Source organism: Artemia franciscana, chromosome 10 (assembly GCF_032884065.1).
Source record: "Artemia franciscana chromosome 10, ASM3288406v1, whole genome shotgun sequence".
Lineage (NCBI taxonomy): Eukaryota > Metazoa > Arthropoda > Branchiopoda > Anostraca > Artemiidae > Artemia > Artemia franciscana.
The window spans coordinates 10,399,448-10,418,936 of NC_088872.1; the positions used below are offsets into that span (position 1 = coordinate 10,399,448).

General features: G+C 34.5%; 1 protein-coding gene across 3 annotated transcripts in view; it reads right to left on the reverse strand.

The window, feature by feature from the left end:
• Positions 1 to 8,989: 8,989 nt before the first annotated feature.
• LOC136031769 (telomerase reverse transcriptase-like) overlaps positions 8,990 to 19,489 on the reverse strand; it is a 41,430-nt gene continuing 30,930 nt past the window's right edge. For all 3 annotated transcript variants that reach the window (XM_065711521.1, XM_065711523.1, XM_065711522.1), the window contains exons 7-8: positions 14,180 to 14,412; positions 8,990 to 9,301 (exon numbers count right to left, since the gene is read on the reverse strand). In XM_065711521.1, coding sequence (XP_065567593.1) covers positions 9,084 to 9,301; positions 14,180 to 14,412 — 451 coding nt within the window. In that variant the 3' untranslated portion in view covers positions 8,990 to 9,083. The remainder of the gene's footprint in view (positions 9,302 to 14,179; positions 14,413 to 19,489) is intronic.

Genomic DNA, 19,489 nt, shown 5'->3' on the forward strand with positions numbered 1-19,489 from the left:
TCAAAAAGATAAAATTGAGACCATATCAAAAAAAATCTCAAGAACAGTCAACACAATGAATTATTTAAAAAATGAGGTCGACAGAGTAATTTCTGATTCTAGTTTAGCAACAGTTTCACTTGACATTATTATAATGTCATTATTGAATTTAGCCACAGATGTCAGTAAATTTGAGTTCGCGTTATTTGAATTAACAGGAGGATCCCTTTCCTACGACTTAGTAGACCCCTCAGACCTAAAATCCATCCTAAACGAAATAAAAACACACTTAACATTTAGCCTCCATTTACCAGTACAACCAGAAGTTGCTAACCTATTCTTATATTATACTAAGCTAAAAGTACATATTACCGAAATTAATGAACAACTTTTTGGAGTAGTTACAATCCCACTAATTAATCAACAGTCCATATATGATCTATACAAAATATGTACTTTTCCCATTAATATTAAAGAAACCAACTCCTTCATGAGCATTATGCCTGAAGCAGAATATATGCTGATTGATCAAGACAGAAGAAAATATGCACTAGCTAATGCCCAGGATTTAAAAGAATGCGTCTCATTTAAAAATTTAGTCTGCCAACAAACGCTACCTATATATAATGTAAAAATAGGATCATGCATGCTAGATCTCTTCCTAAAGGAATCACAACAACAAGATATTCCTAACTCATGTGATGCTTTAGTAGGAAGCACAAAAAGAGAAATCTTCATTAATTTACGAAATGACTTATGGCTATTTACAGTACCTAAAAAGACAGTAGGAACTCTATCCTGCTACAACAATACAGAAAAGATTGACCCCAGTTATCGAACTGAAATACTGTTAGAGGACGCTGGAACGATAACAATAAAACAAGGTTGCAGACTCGTGACAAAGGAAACAACTGTACAAACACCTTTGATCACAACTAGAACAAATGTTATGAGCCCAAAGATAATAAACTTCCAAGGAATAAACTTGTCTTATACAATACCGAACATGAACAACGAAGAATCAAAAATATCAATATGGCCCAAGATAGAGAAGATTAAGGGTACTATGCAATTAGCAAAAATAAAAGAGGCATTAGATCTACAAATACCGTTGTTCACGACCGAAGACCAAAGATTAAAGTACGTGGAAAGTCAATACGGATTATTCTTACCAAATTTGTGGTACAATATCATAATCACCATATTTATGGTATTTCTTATATCTCTAACAATAAGAGCGCTACTCACAGTAAACTATGGAAAACTCTTGAGACGAACAAGGACAAAAAACGATGCAATTGAGGCACAGGAAATGCATCAATTAAACCCTACGGCTCCTGATGATATTTAAGCCATTACGATGGGAGGATATAACAGTACAGGAAAATCGAGGTCTTTTCCCGTATATTCATATATCCCGTCCCTACCTTAATAAATATTGTTGGTGTATGACAGCTAAAAGGCTAAGATGCAATTTCATTGTATTTCTTTTTGGCGGAACTACATCAAAAATATAAATATTTGGCAGAAAAATTTTATGTAAAATCCAGACCTCTGACAAGTACAAATCACTTGACCATTCTTTAATATAAACAAGAGAATAGAGGTTATCTCTTGTAATTTTCGATATTATGTTCCTAGGACAAAATATTCCTAGTACATGACAGTGGAAAGGCTATGACGCTATAAAATGACGTTTCTTTTCTACAAAGTCATGCGTTGGGAATATAAAGAATTAGAAATGTATGAAAATAAAACCTCCAAATTAATCATGTGCTTAACCCTCGCTTTTGAACAGTGTTTCTTATTAACATAACAGAATATTAATACGTTGCGACATTTATCATATACTTAATCATCCTTGAAACAAGTGCAATTAAAGGTCACAATAATTAATGTTAATCGATGATCATGTGACTCACAAATATTTTATAACAATGCTTTTATAATTATGTACTACACAGTGTTTTATTTAAGTTTTTTTTTTGCCGAAACCCAATCGGAAGCGCATGTCATGATAATTGGCCCCGAAGAAACCCCAAAAGCAGCTTCTCTAACGTGAGCTGCATTTTTTTTTATCTGTGCTTGGATATCATAGGACACTGAAGTAACGCCTTCATCGTTAAATTTCTTACTATACATGATAAAAAAAGGAACATTAAAATAGAGTTTTAGTTTCAGTAAAATAAGGTTTAGTTTTCCTAATTAAATCTATAGATTTATCAAGGAAATTCATATTTTTCGGAGAACTTTAATTTTTATTTTTTCATGTAAATTTAAATCCATGACAGCATACCGACCATGGTAATTGAACTGCAACATTCCAGACACCGCTTTTTTGTGTTTACTGTTCTGTGTTGGCTAATGTTTAGTTGTTGTTTTTTTTACTGGTTTTTACTTAGTATCTACTTTGTGATTACTAGCCCATATATTGTAAAATTGTGACTATAAAATTATTAATTTTGTCAATATCTGACTGCTTTTGCTTTGAAAATGGCTTTTTCGGGATGTTTTTATAACACAAACTGAAGACATTACATCCCTCACTCCCCTTTAGATTCGAAAAAACTATTACACTTATAATTTACTATGAATTGACACCACTGATTATCACCTGCTTTTGTTTATTTCTGTTTAAATAACTTACAATAAACAACAACTCCGCCTTTTGTTCCAAGTTCTATTACCCTAGCCCTATTACCTTTTCTATCCAGCTTTGTGACTAACCTCTTTTCTAGTTTTTTTTTTTTATTTTTTTTTTTTACACCTTCAACAAACGACTACATTCTCGTTTTTAATATAATTAAAAATAATTTCCGTAAAAGAAATTTTTAAAAAAAATTTAAAAGGCCATGTTAAACTTAAGATCAGCAAAAATAAAAATCTATTATAATTAAACCCAAAACGACCTGAAATTACTATTGAAGAATTCCAAAACGAACAAAATTAAATAGCAATATCCTTATATATTTTTTCTATACTCCTCTAATTGCATTTTTATATGTATAGAGGGTTCAAATAAATAAATATTACAAAATTTTATTGTGTACAACGAGGTATTAAGGAGGGGGAATCCCACCTTATATACAGAATAGTGTTTATTTGTTTTAAACTTTAACGCTGCTCCTTATTTTCAGTTGAAAAAACTTTTTTTTCAATTAGATAGAAATATAAGATATATTTTTTGAGATAGCCATTTTGCGCCTGCAGCTGTTCCCTCCTGAACGCCCCGATCTTTACACTAAAGTTTGAATCTTTCTCTCAACTCTACTTTTTAAAACAGTAAAAACCTTTAGCGTAAAGAGCGGCGTGTTGAGGAGGGAGTAGCCGCTTTAATGTACGAAGTAATTTCTGTTCGTTTTAATTTTTAACGTTGTTTCTTACTTTCAGGTAAAAACTTGTCTTTTTGTTTAACCTCTGAACGTATTTGAATTATTGTATCTTTTGATTTTAGCTCTCCGCAGATGAATAATTAAAATGAAATTTGCAGATTTTTGTTTTGGCTAAATGGCTATCTCATAGTTTTGATCGAGGTATTTTGAGAAAAAAGGAATGGTGGAGGAGGTCTAGCTGCCCTCCGATGTTTCGTTCGTACCAATAGTAAAGAGCTTCCAATTTAGATAGAGCAATCCAATTTAGGATGATATTTCCACTTTGGTTCCACGGGTTCATACTATTCCAATGTGACTAGAGACTTCTTACAAGTTTCAACCTGTCCTTTGGTAAGCGTCTCTAATTCGGGCATCAATATGTCCTTCAATCTATCAAATGTTTATCTGTACAATAAAGTACTTCTTTTCGTTGTCTGTCTCTTTACTATATGCATCGTTATATGAGCTGACCAAAAGGGGGTTTGGGAGAGGTTTGATGGGTTTGCACTTTGTTTACAGCAAAGTTATCATGTTTTATGTCATTTGGCAAAAGAAGAGGTGTCAGAGAAGTCAAGAAGACGCGGGGAGGGATTGTAGTTTTGTTTCCAATATTGATGTTATATTATATTTGGCGTGGCTCGTGATATTATTATTCCATACTACCTTAAGGTTACTTCTGCATGCAGGACACGTTCAAAGGGGGGGAGGGATTTGGTCATTCTTTTATGTATGTCATAATTTGCATGGTTCTCCTTCATAATGGTTATCGTAAATATTTCAAATGCAGTCTTTAGTTTGATTCAGGATGTCACTGCTTTTATATGTTGACATTTTGCTTCAAGCTGTAGTATGTGTGGTTGTGAACATTAGTATCAGGTTGTGGCATCTGCAGATACCTTTGATTCACAGAATATCATCAATAACTTGGCTGATATTTAGGCTTCTTGTTTTAATTTTGAGTTTCCTATTCTTCCTAAAATGTGAGGAATACTACGAGAGAGAAATTCTCCTGACTGTTGCTTGTGATGCGGTGTCTAAAACTCATTTTTCAGTTATCAGCCAGAGGCACCATTTGGGGGGTCAAAGGTGGGCAAATGCCCACCCCATATTTTCCAGGGGGCCCAAGCTTTCACCACAAAGGACCCTTTACCGGCCATAATAATCCATTATGTCCGACATAAACCATTCTGCCCAATTGACTTGAAATTAATGCACGCCTATTAACCAAAGAGCATAATTACCTGACGACCCTTGGGGTAATTATACTATTTGCTATTAGCCATTGTAAACTTTGAAAGTAGGCTAGATACATAATTAAATTCTCAAGTTCTGTCAAAAGCCCATTTCGTAGATGATTATATTAATATCATAAATTCTGAATATTTGCAGTAATTCTTCTAAGTTGACAGATTAAAATAGGTCAGTTCCTGGCAAATGTTTTAATGTTTATTTCCTTGTTTTAGTGAATATAAGCCACCGTTTTAGATTACTCGAGTCAGTTCTTATTCTGTTTCTGTCCTTGTCTTATGTACATTCACTGTGTCATATGTGTAAATAAACACTTTCATGCTCGACACATAAACCTTATGAAAGTTAGAGACGCTTGACATCCTCTACAGGTCGAACCCCAGATTGTAGGCCAACGCTACCATTATACTCTAAAGACGAGAGCATAGAGAGAAGTAGAAGACTTTACATCATTAAGCCTATTAGCTTTTTAGTTAGGTAAATATAAAGGTATTAATAGCCATTAGCATTAGAACTCAAAAGATCACCAAGCATCTGAAACAATTTGTGACAACTTCGATGCTAGGAAAGAGCTTCATCCAATCTGGAAATCGGACTACTACTTTGGCGGATGAAATGAAGCAAGAGTACAGCACGAGTTTCGACCGTCTGCTAGGCGAATTTGACAGAAGGTTCACAGATAACTTGCCAGTGCTGAACACACTCGAAGCCTTGGATCCAAGCTCGACCAAGTTTATGGACACAGAGTTGCTCAAGCGTTTCTCTGCTCTTTAGAGCGAGCTGGATATCAATGACATTCTTCTCGAATCTCAAGCTGGTATTGCCAAGCGTTTCTTGCTCGATGAGGAGAAAAAGCTGGAAAACTTCTTAAACATTGTCGACCATCCTCAGGCATTACCAGCGGATTATTCAGAAATAATTAAAGCACTTTGTATTGCTGCCATACTTCCTGTGACAACAGCAAGCAGTGAGCGTTTGTTTTTTAGCCTAGAAATAGTGGAAAAACTAGCTGCAGTTTACAACAGGAGATGATCGTCTCAGTCACCTCCTTTTGATGTTTGCAGAGAAGGATTTAGTAAAAAGTTGAACTACGACCAGCTTGTTGATGATTTAGCAAAGATGAAACCTCGGCGGTTCCCCTTGTTACCTTGAGTGTTGTAATATTTTTTTTCTCGTATTATGTTTTTCCTTTTTGTAAATATATTTAATCTGAAAGATTTCTGCTGAAGAAAAATCAAGATTTTGTTTACAACCTTCAGCACGTTAATGATGATTACTTTCACCGACGTATTGTTTACTTAAATAAGAAAGTTTCTCACTGAGGAAGGCCAACCTGTAGTTTGGTTGAATTTTCCACTTTCAGTTTAATCACTTAACCTTGTTGATTGTGATCTTCAATGTTATAATTAATCTTTGAGGTCAGTGTGTCTGAGTTCCACATTCGATTACAGGACATTTCCAAGCAACAAACGGGTGCTGAGAATGCGTTTTTACTTGGAATATTCAATTGATGTGCTGCCAAAACCCGCATTTTGTCTTACGCGACATGAAGTGAGTCGGGGGGGGGGGGGTCAAGATGGAGTTCATACCCACCCCAAGATTTGGCCCAAACGGCGCCTCTGTTATCAGCCTTCCTGTCTTGTCGGTGAAATGGCTCAAAAACAAAGGCTTTATTAGTGAGCTATCCAGGGGATTAGATCATCAAGATCAATCAAGAATGTTTGATCAGACTAGTAAGAATAGTTGACATCAAAAGAAATGTTGGGAAGCACATTTGTCTGTGCGAACGCATTGTACCTTGACAGAAGAAAAAAAAAGTACAAGAGAGGCGGTTTAGATTGAAAGGCAATTTTACCAAATGAGAGAAATTTTATACGGCGGAGAGAATTTACCGAGGGATTAACCGTCTAGGGATGGAATTGTCCGGGGAGATTAGCCAGACATGGTAAATGTAAAAAATAAAAAAAAATCATTAAAAATTAAATTAAAAACTTTTTTCGTCAAGGGGAGAAGAATTGGATGGACTTTATAAATATATAAACGAATATTTTCGAAGATTTTGACGAAAGGCCTACAAAGGTTTTAGCCTAACCTGAATAAGAAATTTTCAATGGCAGTTACAGCTAAGAAGCATATATTTATGCATATTACACAGTTGTAACATACAAAAGTATCAGTTCAAATTTTTTTAGAATGTATACAAGGTTTTTATGGAATGGTGGGTCGCAGAAACTTGGAACAGGGCTCATTTAATTAGAAATTGGAAGTTATAGTGCTATTTTCAGGAGTCAGCAAGACCCTTTTCAGAAATGGATTAAGTAAAACCAGCCCCCTCCCACGATCATTGTTTTCCGAACAAAATTTTCACTCAAAATTTTTAGAAGTCAAATTTCTGCAGCATTTTTGAAATATCCTCTGGTCATATATTCGAGGTATTAGGTATTTAATTAGGTATGCAAGAATTTGCTTTAATTGCCCAAATTTTAAAAATAGATATCAAACGTTTAGCCGAAAATTGGTCTTAAGAGGCTTTTCTCCAAATAAAATTAGTTGGCAATTTAGTTTTCTGTATAATGAACTTTTAGGTAAATATACAAAGAATTATCAGGAAATATTGAAGGGTATTTTAAAGTAATTTCTCTTTCATTTTTTCTTTTGGGGTTTTTGTATATATACAGGATTTCCGGGCCAGCTAGGAGGGTTTTAAATTTATAATTGATTCCAGTAGTCAATAAAGCAATTTTATAACCCAACAGAGGCTCGTAAGCTAATATTATTTTGTAGGTATTTCTTGAATAATTTTACTAGTAGGTATGTATTTCATAAATTTTACCTAACATAGGGATACCATAAAAGAGCTTTATGGCAGACGATCTACCTCGCCCACTAAGAAACTTAAAGCGTCGAAACCCATTTAGGCAGGTGGTATTCCTCTGAGGAGCCCTAATGGGAGGTAATCATTTGGAAATATTTCGTTAAATTTCAGGTGCTTTTGATTGTAATTTTACAACGGCTTACATTTATTAATGATTATTTTTCATGGATTTGGACATTTTGATTTGGTTGACGGTTTGGTTATACTGTTTGTTTTGTTTTATAATAATAATAATTTATTTCTTACCCACAAAAACACTATAAAAGTATTAAAATGTGGAGTAAAAATAATTAAATACACACAAAAAAAGCAAAACATACAAAAAATGAAAAGTAATGACAATAGATAAGTAAGGTTCAAGTGCTCGTTTATCTCAATTGCTGGATTAGGAAGACAGTAGTTTTCTTCTTCTTTTTCTCTCTTTTTTTAAACCAAATAATTGCCTCTAACACATTATACTTATTTTCATAATTCTACGTACCGTTTTCATTTCAATCTTTTTCCCTCCTCTGTCTTCATGATTTGCACTGCACTACAAGCCCTTTCGGCAATAAAGTTTGAAAAAAGAGCAAACCAAAATGATGCCGGAGATTTTATATCTATGTAGAGCTCAATTCCAGAGGTGTTTTGGTCGAGAAAAGCAAATACTAGTAAGAAATTAGGTCATTGTTTTCATCATTTTTAGCATTTGTGAGCCTTCCCCTCAACTACTGGTCGATTTGATTTTAATCGCCGGATAATTTTCCATGGTTTAAAGCAAGGAGTTGAACGAAGCCATTGTGACTGAGCTAATACAGAGTCGGTCCCGCCTGAATAGTTGCAAGTATTGTCACCAAAATAAGATCAAGTTTGAAGCCTTAATTTGTAGGTAATTTAGGTTGTTTTCAGCGATAGATTAAGGGCCCAATGCAGTACAGGCAAGCATCTAAACATAAAGTAATTCTGATTAAACTGTCTGCAATACAACAAATTCTAAACAATCTCGATCTGGCAAAAATTTAAAAAAAAAACTAGCGTAGACTTGTGGCAATCATTAGAAACCGAACAAGACCTAAGAAAAGACCCGAGGACATTTAAATTATAGAGGAGGCATGAATTCATGAAGTAGCATAACTGCGTCAGAAACCGTTTTTAGGCGTCAGATTTCAAGAATGTTTTAAGCAAATTCGATAAAAACCATTTCCTTACTTGGGAAGAAGCCGAGTTAAAATACACCCAAAGTAATTGAATAGGCTTAATTTTTTCGTGGAAAAAAGCTTCATATCTCCAGCCCTAAATTAATACCAAAATCGACAGTTGAATTAGCTTTTTAAAGGCATTAAGGTGTTTTTAAAGGAATGTTGCCCTGGGCACATTCCAAAATTTTTCAGATCCAGAAAAATAATCCTCTCCTCCTATCACAAATAGAAAAAAAACTAGTTCGCCCACTTATTAACATAGCGATATTGCAAAAATTATCAATCGATGAGATAACATAAGATCCTGTTATTACCCCTCCTCCATGAGAGATTATAGATATGGCAAAAACGGATAATTTTTAATAATTACAGTGGGAAAAAAGAGAAGAACTGCTGGTGTAGCTCGGCAAAGCTTCGAAAATATTTTCTTATTCAATCCACAGGTCTCTTGGTGCAAATAACCTTCTGAAGTCTTCGTTTCGTCAATCTTTTCAGCTTACTTCCTGCTTCTGATTTCAGAACTTTCATAAATAGAATTTTCCTTCCATATATATCTGGATGCTTCTTCATAAATCTTTGGGCTATGTGTATAAACATATATATGGCTGAATTAATCCCAAATGGGATACAGCCTTTATATCGGAGAAACCCTGAAAAAAAAAGACTGATTACAGAGGAATCAATATAATTCCATAAAAGATGAAAAATAAGCTGGGATTAATTTTATTGATATGCTGGACACAGGCAACTGAGGACTAAGATAAGGTGAATGTATATTAGATTTTCTAGATGAAACTTCGACGATTAGTTAACCAAGGGATTTTTTTTTCACTAGGGGGGGGATTAGTACTGAAAATTGGTTTAACCGTTTATGCAAACAATTTTACAAAATTCTAACTTTAGTTGTCGCTAAGTCCATAACACAACTGATGGCTATCTTACCTTCAGACACTGGATCGAGTCCGAAAGGTCAAGTGCTGAACTTTAAACCAATCCAATTCAAGATTCTTAATCACATTTGACATTCTAACCAATAAAATCAAAGGTTTTGATAAATCAATCTGAATATACTGACCAACGAAACCAAAGATTCTCATTAATCAGATTCAATAACCATTTTATCATGATCTATTCGAGAGGTTGACTGAAATAGCCTTAGTTGTTACTATTAATAGTTTTTTTCCGGAGGTAAACTTAATAGGAAAAGGCAAAATTGTAAGAATTTACCCTTGCTGAATTTTAAGAATGATTTACCGGGGTTAAATCCTTTCTTGGTAAAAGCTTGAAATTTGTTTTTGTTTGGGTGAATTGATTCTTGTTAAAAGGGAAATCTAACAGAAACAAAGTTAACGAGACACAGAAAATATTTTAGAAGGGCAGCTGATTTTGGCATTTCGCCAATATTAGAACTTGGTTTTATTGTACTTGTAGTAAAAGTTATAAATCTCTTTTGAATATCTTTCCAAACCGAAATAATAAAAATTAAAACGATGATTCTTTTAAAAACAAAACCTTTGTTCTTTTCTAACCATTTTTTTGTGTTCATTTTATCTTAGATATCAGCTACAGGTTGTTTCAAGCACTTTTTTTTTATTAACCGGCTGAGTTTGACGTTTCCACGCTACTCTATTTAATTCTCCAGACTCTATTGAAACCAATTACATGCCCACGCTTCAGAACCATATTTGATCATTGTAATTACTTAGCTTCCGATCATCTAATCTTGGTATGAAGACTTATCTTCCTATTCTTCCAAACCATTTTCGCCCGCAAAAAAATAACCCTGGGTCTTGGCTATTCTACTTTTACCATCTTCAGTGCACCTGCCGTGCTTACTAATAATGCTACCTAGGTAAGCAAAGCTGTTCATTTGATCGATCTTCTCGTTACCCGACATCATCTCTTCACCTTGACTTATGGCCAGTCTTAACGACTTAAAAGTTCTTCTTAATTTTCAAAACTAGTCTTGCATTCCAATCCAATCTTGTGAATCCAATTAAGTTTCTCTAAAATTGTCGCTAACCGAGGTAGATACAATAGAAAGTCTCTTGCTAAATTATACTCGGTTTTTACAGATCATTCGGTTTTGTTTCTTTCTGGTATTTACCCTATTTTTCATAAAAAAGATATCAGTTCAATTCGTTCTTATTATTTCCGGTTTTCCCGTTTTCTATTGTATCTGCCTCCATGGTATAGGAATAGGAGCCTCATATCTGTTTATAGTTTTTCGAATATCGGGCCGACGCTCACGGAGCTTGCTGGCAAAGTACTCCAGTCTACTTATAAGTATATGCCCGCCCACAGAGGCCTTACTCGTTTGCTTTAGTTTCTTGTTCTTTCTGTTTTGTGTAGTGTTTGTTTTGTTTCTTTTATTGATACTCCGCTTTGATTTTTGTAGCGGGTCAAGAATAAATAAATTATTATTATTATTGTTATTCTAAACTCTCAAATCCTCCAAAAATGCTTTCAATTTGCTAAGATTCTTATCTAGAAAGCTTAAATCATCAGCATAATCTAAGTCTAGGAGAGTTTTACTTTCCCATTTGATTCTGTGCTCTCCCACAGCCTTTGCTGTACTGCTTAGGGCCAAGTCAATCAAAATGATACATACACCTGGGTACAGTTACATCAAACATAATACATTTTTAATGTTTTCACTTTTTTAGACTTCAATAAATTCAAAATTTTAAAGACTAAGGAATTAATACCAGCATATGTCTATTAAACTGTAAATCCACAATCATTTATTCTTTTCAGTAAGCTTGGTTATAAGGGCATTTTTTCTCTTTTTTTGATATTATAAGAAATAGAAACATTCACCTCGAAACTAAGATTGTTTTCAGTAAAGTGAAAATTATATTCTGGTCTTCAAAAGGCATGGGGGCGCACCTCTATAGCCAATATTCAATAGCCAATTGCATTTACTGAATTGCGTTCAAAAGCACTTGCAAAAGTCTATTGCAATTAATTATTTGCTTATTGTGCTTTAGAGCTCAAATATTGCCCTTTAACAGATAGGAAATTCTCGAAAAACTTATCCATTAGTAAAAGCTAACAATTTTTTTGGTGATTTTGTAAGTTTCTATGTATTTACAAGACTAAAATCAAGCCTTTGAATTAAAATCACGTTTACGAGACTTTGAATTAAAATCAAGTATTTGTAGATATGGCTAATTATAGAAAAGGCCAAGACAGATAGTCCGATTGAGTGAGAGGCAAATCTGGTATTCCCCTTATTAGGATTGTATAAAAATGATGTTAGTTCATTTGTTAATAGATAAGTCTATCTATTATCCGTCCATTGAATTTTTTCTTTTGTAAAAAATATATTATAATGCTGAAACTACATTCCTTAAATTACATTAATTACGCTTATTCAATAATTTATTGCAAGTAATTGCAATAAGCCCTACAGAACGTGGGGCTAAACTAAGCAATTCAACTAAGCCCCAATTTACAAGCATGTTCGATTTCCTTCCAGTTTTTGGCTACATTTTTCGGTCTTATATTTCCGATTTAAATAGTACAATCTCGTATATCAGACTATACTTTATTTCTTTTCTTTGAAAAAAATTCCCCTTACATTTCCTTTCTTTCAAACCCTTCTAAGAGTTTAATTACAAATAAGTTTTGTAAACATGCCAATAAAATTGCCATGTGACTACATTATCACCTTGGCATTTCATCTACCGCTTTTTACCACAGGCAGAATCACCATTTTGCCTAAACAGACGTTTTTTGGTTTTAAATAGAAGTCAAAAAAAATAATACCATTTCATATCTAAAAAAAAGATTGCTCAAAAGTCAACATTTTTATAGATAGATAGATAGATAGGTGTATTTCAAAAACCCATGGGCCATATACACACAAAAATATAAATAAATAACAAACAAGCAAGGAAATTAATAACAGTACGAACACGCACAAAAAACAGAATTCAACGCAAAATTCAACGCATTTTTATATTCAACCTCTAAACTACTTGACTACAGTCAAGTAGTCAAGTATGACCGATTCCTCTCATAAAACACAAAACTACGTAAAAAGGCGGGACGTGGTCTCTCATCCTTTTGTAAGTGAAATTTACAATATGATTTTTTTACAATTCACTCCTTTAAATTTAATGACCCCCCCGAAAAATCTGAGTACGCGTCTGATGGAGAAACTGATAAATGCAATAGAGTCTGATATCACGTCTTTTACTAACTTACTATCGGTTCTATTTTTAATCCCTGCATCAGCAAAATGCTAATCAACCAGTAAAATACCGGTTGACTAGGTTTTTTTTATCTTGCGGTCAAGCCTACCTAGCTTAAGTAATTTGTAAGATGAAACAAAACCCCTCACCTAGATTTTATTATATATATAAGTCTTGGTGCACCTACAATAAACCAAACAAATTAGAATTTATTGACGAGCTTGCATCATAACTAAGCATCACATGCATTACAACTGCTTCACATGCTTACTTGTGGATCAAGGTGACCTAAGATGGAGATTTTCCCAAGGTCAAAAACAGCCTTACGTCAAAACTATCGGCTAGTTATAGGTATAAAAGTTATACATTGTTTAGCCGTTTACATATTATTTTAGGCAAATTACAGACACCTTATAAGAAAAACGCTCAAATAAAGTGAACATCAATGGTGCTAACGAAGCTAGGTTTAGATACAAGCCTTTCTAAAAGGGGTTGGTAGACCTTTTAGGTGTCAGTCAAAAGTGTTTCTCTATTAAACAACAAACAAGTTTTTGCCTTGAAAGCCAAGAGCGACGATAAAACTTAAAATGAATAGAACTAGTCAAATTGGCTATTGGATAGGACGGGAGATGGATGGGGATCCAACTATCGAGATTTTACTGAAGAGTCTATCATATGAAGAAGCATTATTCTTTACTAAAATAAATTAGCCGAATATCAAAGAAGGGGGTGGTGAGATCAAATCCATATTTTTTTCTGAACTTATTCGCCGTGCACAAGAGCCAATCTTCTAGCCTTCTGAAAACTATTCTCCATCACAGCAGGCTTAACTGTTGAGAGCTAGTTTTTTTTCGCTTTTTCAAAGCCATAATAAATCATTTGAAATGTCACAAAGGAGGATTCTAGGAAATTTTGAGAAATAAGTGTAATATAAGAAAACAGTTCAAATAAGTAAACTGCGATTAAATTTCCTGCAAATATAATTGATAAAGCACGAACCTCAATTAAACCAGCAATGTGTAATGGCGTATATTTCTTACACCAGCTGTGGTCATTTATTGAAACTATTGCTTCAATACATCTCCATCAGAATGAAGCAAAAACTACTGTTTTTGTGTGACTCAAGCCACTTGGTCATTGTAGAAGCTCTGTTACCCAGAATTACCAATCAGATCAAAACAACCGTTGCGGTTGAGGTGCGTACTACAAAAAACCTTGATTGACTATAGGCGTCCATAATAATGGCGTGTCAAGGCACGGTGTCTTATAGGTAGTGAAAGTTTAATGATATGCACTTCAAAAGATATGATAAATCGATCGGGATCTTACCAGTAAACTTTGTTACTATGACAGCTTTCAACTCAGTTATTATTCTAAATAGAAAGCCAGCAGATCGAATCTTCCCCAAGACATATTTTACTAGGCAAGTGAAGCGCATCATAGTGAATAGGAACATATCACGAAGGTTTTCTCGTCTTCTGGTAATAGTGTTTATTGTTGGATCGAGGGCGATCCAACCCATTTTGGTTACCAATGTTCGAGTGAGTTTTGGCACTAAAAATCTGAAAATATAAGATATTTGGAATAATTCGAGAAATATTTTATTCTATACAGAAATAACACCCTAAGTTCAACGTTGAATTCTGACGTCCTATTCTGACTGGATCCTGGATTTTGACGTCCCAAGTTCAACGTTGTTTACAATTTTTGTTATCGGACATTTTACGTTCAATAGCAAAACATCAGGTTTTTTTGGAGATACTTTTGTGTTCAAAAAAGGGAAACAACAGAGGATCCAGTTCACAAAAATGTAGTGGAGTAGATATTATGTTTTTTTTTATAGTTTTAATAAAAATACCTAATAAAGAGATTTTACAAATCTCAGGGGGGGTCGCTTCCCCCGAAAAACATTAACTAGCTTTTGGGCGACCCTGAACATGCAATTATTTTTCTGATTACTAATCAACAGATACCAGAACTTCTAAGCCCAGTTTGAGATGCCCCCTATGAAGATAAGTTAGGTTACGGTTAGGTAAGAGGCGTACGATATTTTACAAAAAAAAATTCTGAGTTGAAAGAAAAATTACTCAAACATAAAGAGTAAACATCAAAATATATTTAGTCATTACATATCATTAAATAAATATAATTTTATATAATTAGCTATGGTTATTAAAATTTGGCTATTATAGGTACAGTTATTATTCATTATCATAGATTTTATTTATGAATACAGCTATTACATATTTTTTTGAATAAACATAGATCAAACGCTCGATCCAGACCCATCACTTACGGGGGGAGGGAGGGGGCAGGGGGCATTTGCTCCCTGATGTATTTTTAGCTTCTTATGAATACCTCTAGAATTCGTTAAGCTCCTTGAGTTTTCTAAAAAGCTCTGTAATTCTTTCAAAATACACTATCTTCTCCATTAACCACAAAAAGTAATGACGTTGCTGTATGTATAAGAAGAATAATAGACTGGATAACCGATAAAATTTCACCAGAAATCTTGGCTTTCAAGGGTAGATAAATTTGAACTCATTAGCCAGTAAGACTAATGTAAAGTTATGAAGCAATGATATTTTGGAAATTCAACTGATGGGAAAAAATACAGAATTGACACAGGATCAAAAATTATATAAAATTTATCAAGTTTTTGTCCGCAAATTTTCAATGTACAGGCCAATATTGCAAGGTTTTAGACTCAGTGGATGGGGGTTGGTAGCGACACAGTTGAAAGAACTTCCTTGGACGAGAATCAATGATAGGAGTTGAATCCTTACTCTTTTTTTTACTGATTCGGGTGGGTGCTTAGTTTAGTACGGCGAACACTGAACGATAAAATTCATAATAATGAGTAGCAAGCAGCCAATCGTTTCGAGCTTTTTCTCAAAATCGTTTTCAAAGCAATAAACGGTAAATTAAGATATTCTAATTTGATATCCAGAAGAAGTTAAAAAGTCCAATCTGGAGCTTCCAGAACTCCCGATATTTTGATTACACGGGATCTTGTATGGCACTCCCCACCTTCAGCCAAAGTGCCAAGGGAAAATATGATTCAGAGCACCTGCCGGTGAGCTAGGATAAATCTTGCGCTTGCGTGCACTGATTTCGGTTAAATAAAGGGAGTTTCTGGCTTAGATCAAACTTAAGCAGAGTTACCATCGATACAAATTTGACACCAAATTCAGCAAGTTCAATTGTGGGGTTAAAAAAAAATATCTTACAACTGATTGCAGTGTGATTTTCACGAGATTTTAACTCTTCCTGCTTTCATTTCATTTTATTTTCTATTAAAGGGCGTATATCCAATGCCCCAAAATATAACAACTACTTTTAAACCAGCTGGAATAACTGTTCACACAGAGTCTGCTAGCCCAGCACCCGTCAACAGTCCAGCTTCTATTTCAGTTGTTACACTGGAGCCTCATTCAGTTTTTTTACCTCGTGTATTTATACCGCTACAAGAAACAACCATGAATTTTATCCGTGAATGGAATACTAGGACGCTACTAAAGAAAGATACAACTAGAATTCCGAACCTTGCAGACTTTCCATGAAATAACAGACCAGTGGGTTAAATCTCCTCCCCCCTTTAAGTTTACAATTCTCTCCCCCAACTTGATGGCAGTTACCATTTTACGCTTTCTCTAAATCCAATAAAAGATCATATTTGCCAGTACAAATTTGATGTATTTAAGTATCGACCAATTACTGATAGTTGGCTCCTCAATTTGGGAAAACGGCTTTCATAAGAGCAATGGAAAGATGTATTTGCTGTTGATGAAGCGAAAAAGAAAGCCGAACTTTTCCAAGAAAAATTTATCAATAATTATTTACTTCATTTTCCAGAGGTCATAAAGAAAAGAAGTTTTAATGATAAACCTTATATAAATGACGCAATAAAAAGTTAAATCCGACAAAAATTAAGACTGTTCCGACAAGGAAAGACTGAAGAAGCTAACCTACTAAAGAAATTTATAAAAAAAAGCAGATTCGAAAAGCTTCGGCCAAGTGTTACCGTAATAAAGTAAGAGAACTCTTTAAAGCACGGCCGACGCAGCGGTATACACTCAATATAGTCAAGAAAATCAGTGGTAAAACAGTCAAAAATGTTGACTTTAATCTTGATGTTCCCCCTGAAACTACAACCAAATCATTAAATAAACAACCTGCCGCTATTGTGCAAACCCTCCCTGCTCTCTCATGTCTATTCCCCGCCTCCCAGCACCAGACCAGAATATCCCTACAGGCTGTTGATGTTGATTGAGGCGAAAATACGTAAACTCAAGAAAACATCAATATGCCCCCTTGACATTCCAATTGATTTAGTAAAAGTATTTCTTGATAAGTTAACAAAATCTTAATCAAATATTTTTAATACAATAACTAGAAGTGGTTCATTCCTAAGTGCTGGAAAAAAGGATACATTAGACCCATACAGAAGAAAGGTATTAGATTGGACAATTAGAGTCCGATCAATTTCCTTAACAAAAATATTTTTAAACTGTAAGAGAGTTTTGCAGCGGATTGGCTTAAAAAGACGATCCTTTTACTTACTGATGGATAACAATTCGGAAATATGAACACATTACCTGGTCAGTCTTCTCAATACTATATATAAATTACTTGACGAGCCAGATACCTGGCTCAATCTCCTTTTAATTGATCTCCAAAAGGCTTTTGATCTGGTTAGTCATAATGTTTTAGTTGAAAAATTGCTGAAAGAATTTAGTGTACCCCATTTTCTAGTCAATATTGTGGCATCTTTTTTGTCAAATAGGAGTCAAGTTGTTAAATATAAAAATGTTTATTCTGATTCACTCACTACTTCTTCCGGAGTTTCGCAGGGTACGCTTTTAGTTCCTTTACTATTTTTGGTAATGATTAACAATCTTGCTAATAAATCAGCCAATCGATGGAAGTTTGGTGGATAACATGTCATTGGTCGAAAAGTACAGAAGAAATATTAACAGCAGTGCAATGGAAATTCTCTAAGACGCTGCAAGTGAAGCAGCCCAGTCAAAAATGAAAGTGAGCCCCCCATAAATCTCATATTATGGCCTATAGTTTTCTTAAATCAAAGTCATCATTTGTAACCCCAATACATAATGAAATAATTACAACAAAACTAAACTGCCTAGGGGACACACTGACACTGTCTAGCGATTTGAAAGGGGACGCCCATATTTGCTCTATTGTTAAAACAGGCTAGCATATCTCTATCTCTCCTTAAGCTGTTTGCTAAATTTTCATGCCCAAAAGCACATATCCCCCGCCTTTATATATCTTTTACCCGTCCATAGCTTGAGTATGCTTGCCTGGTGTGGCATTTTGGTCTTATGGTGGACCAGTCTGATACAATACAAATTATCCAGAAGAGAGCCCTGAGAATTATTTACAGTCAGGGCAAAGTGCCTTACATTCAACTCCTCAAGGAATTCTAACTCCCTACTTTGGCAGCCCAACGTGTTACTCTTTGTATCATTCGGAAATAATCTGCGTTGTAATCCACGCTTTCAATGTATACTCCCAGCCCCTTATTGCCCTCTGAAGCCCCGTTTACCCTGATCAAAGCACAAGAATCCTGGTTTTAAATCCTATTAATGTAAGAACTGAGCGCTACAGAAAGAGCTTTGTGCCAGCGTTTGTTAAAATCATAGATAAATTAAAATTGTAATGCATCACATTAATGCGTCATTCGTAATGTCAATGTTTTATTATTTTGTTTTCTGTTTCATTTTTATTTGACAGTCCAGTTAGATTCATCGCTGTATGTTTTTTAGAACGAACGTACTATAATGTTTTTACTTATGCCTTCATTTTTATTTATTTTACTTATATTTACTTACTCTTGCTTCTTTTTGCTCGTATTTCACTTGTGTACTTATGTTTGTGTACGGTAGTTAAGTATTCATATTTATTCATTTTATTCATTATAGTCTGTTTATTTGACATGCCAGTTTGGTTCGTCACTGTGGGCAATGTTTTAAGACTTTACTTATGTACCAATGTTTTATTTTTTGCATACAATGTAGACTAGCTGACTGGAGGCAATAACTTCGGCAGTTTTTATGTTGTGAGAGTTTGCTTGATAATAAGGTACTATTCTTCCTAATGACAAGCCTGGTTCGATCCAACTTTTTAGGGCTATAAAGAAAAATGGTAAGGTGGTTAGGCCACGTTTTACGGAGGAGGAATAACAGATTGCCAAACATTGAGCTGTTTGGCCCTTCCCAACGCTGTTTGCAGTCAATGTTCTGGTGGTGTGGCATGGACAAAAAACGTGAGCAGTTGATATTGCCTGAGGTGATTTGGTGCAATGAGTCGTCAGTAGTGACAACAGCAGAAATGCGTATGTTAATGCATTGTTCTAGCTAAGAGCCTTTGAACATACTTTATTCAGACAAGCAACCGTACTAGGTCGAATCTAAAGCCGTGAAGTTTTGCTTCCTGCTCGAGAAAACGGCCACAGAAACCCCTTAAGGATGATGTTATGGGGAAACACAAATGTTTCAGTGGTTTCCCGTTTCAAACGTGAAAACATGTCAGTTCACGATCAAAATCGCTCTGAACTTTTTCGACACCCCGAACAGACGAAAATGTAAAATAAATCGCGAAATCATCCTGAACAAT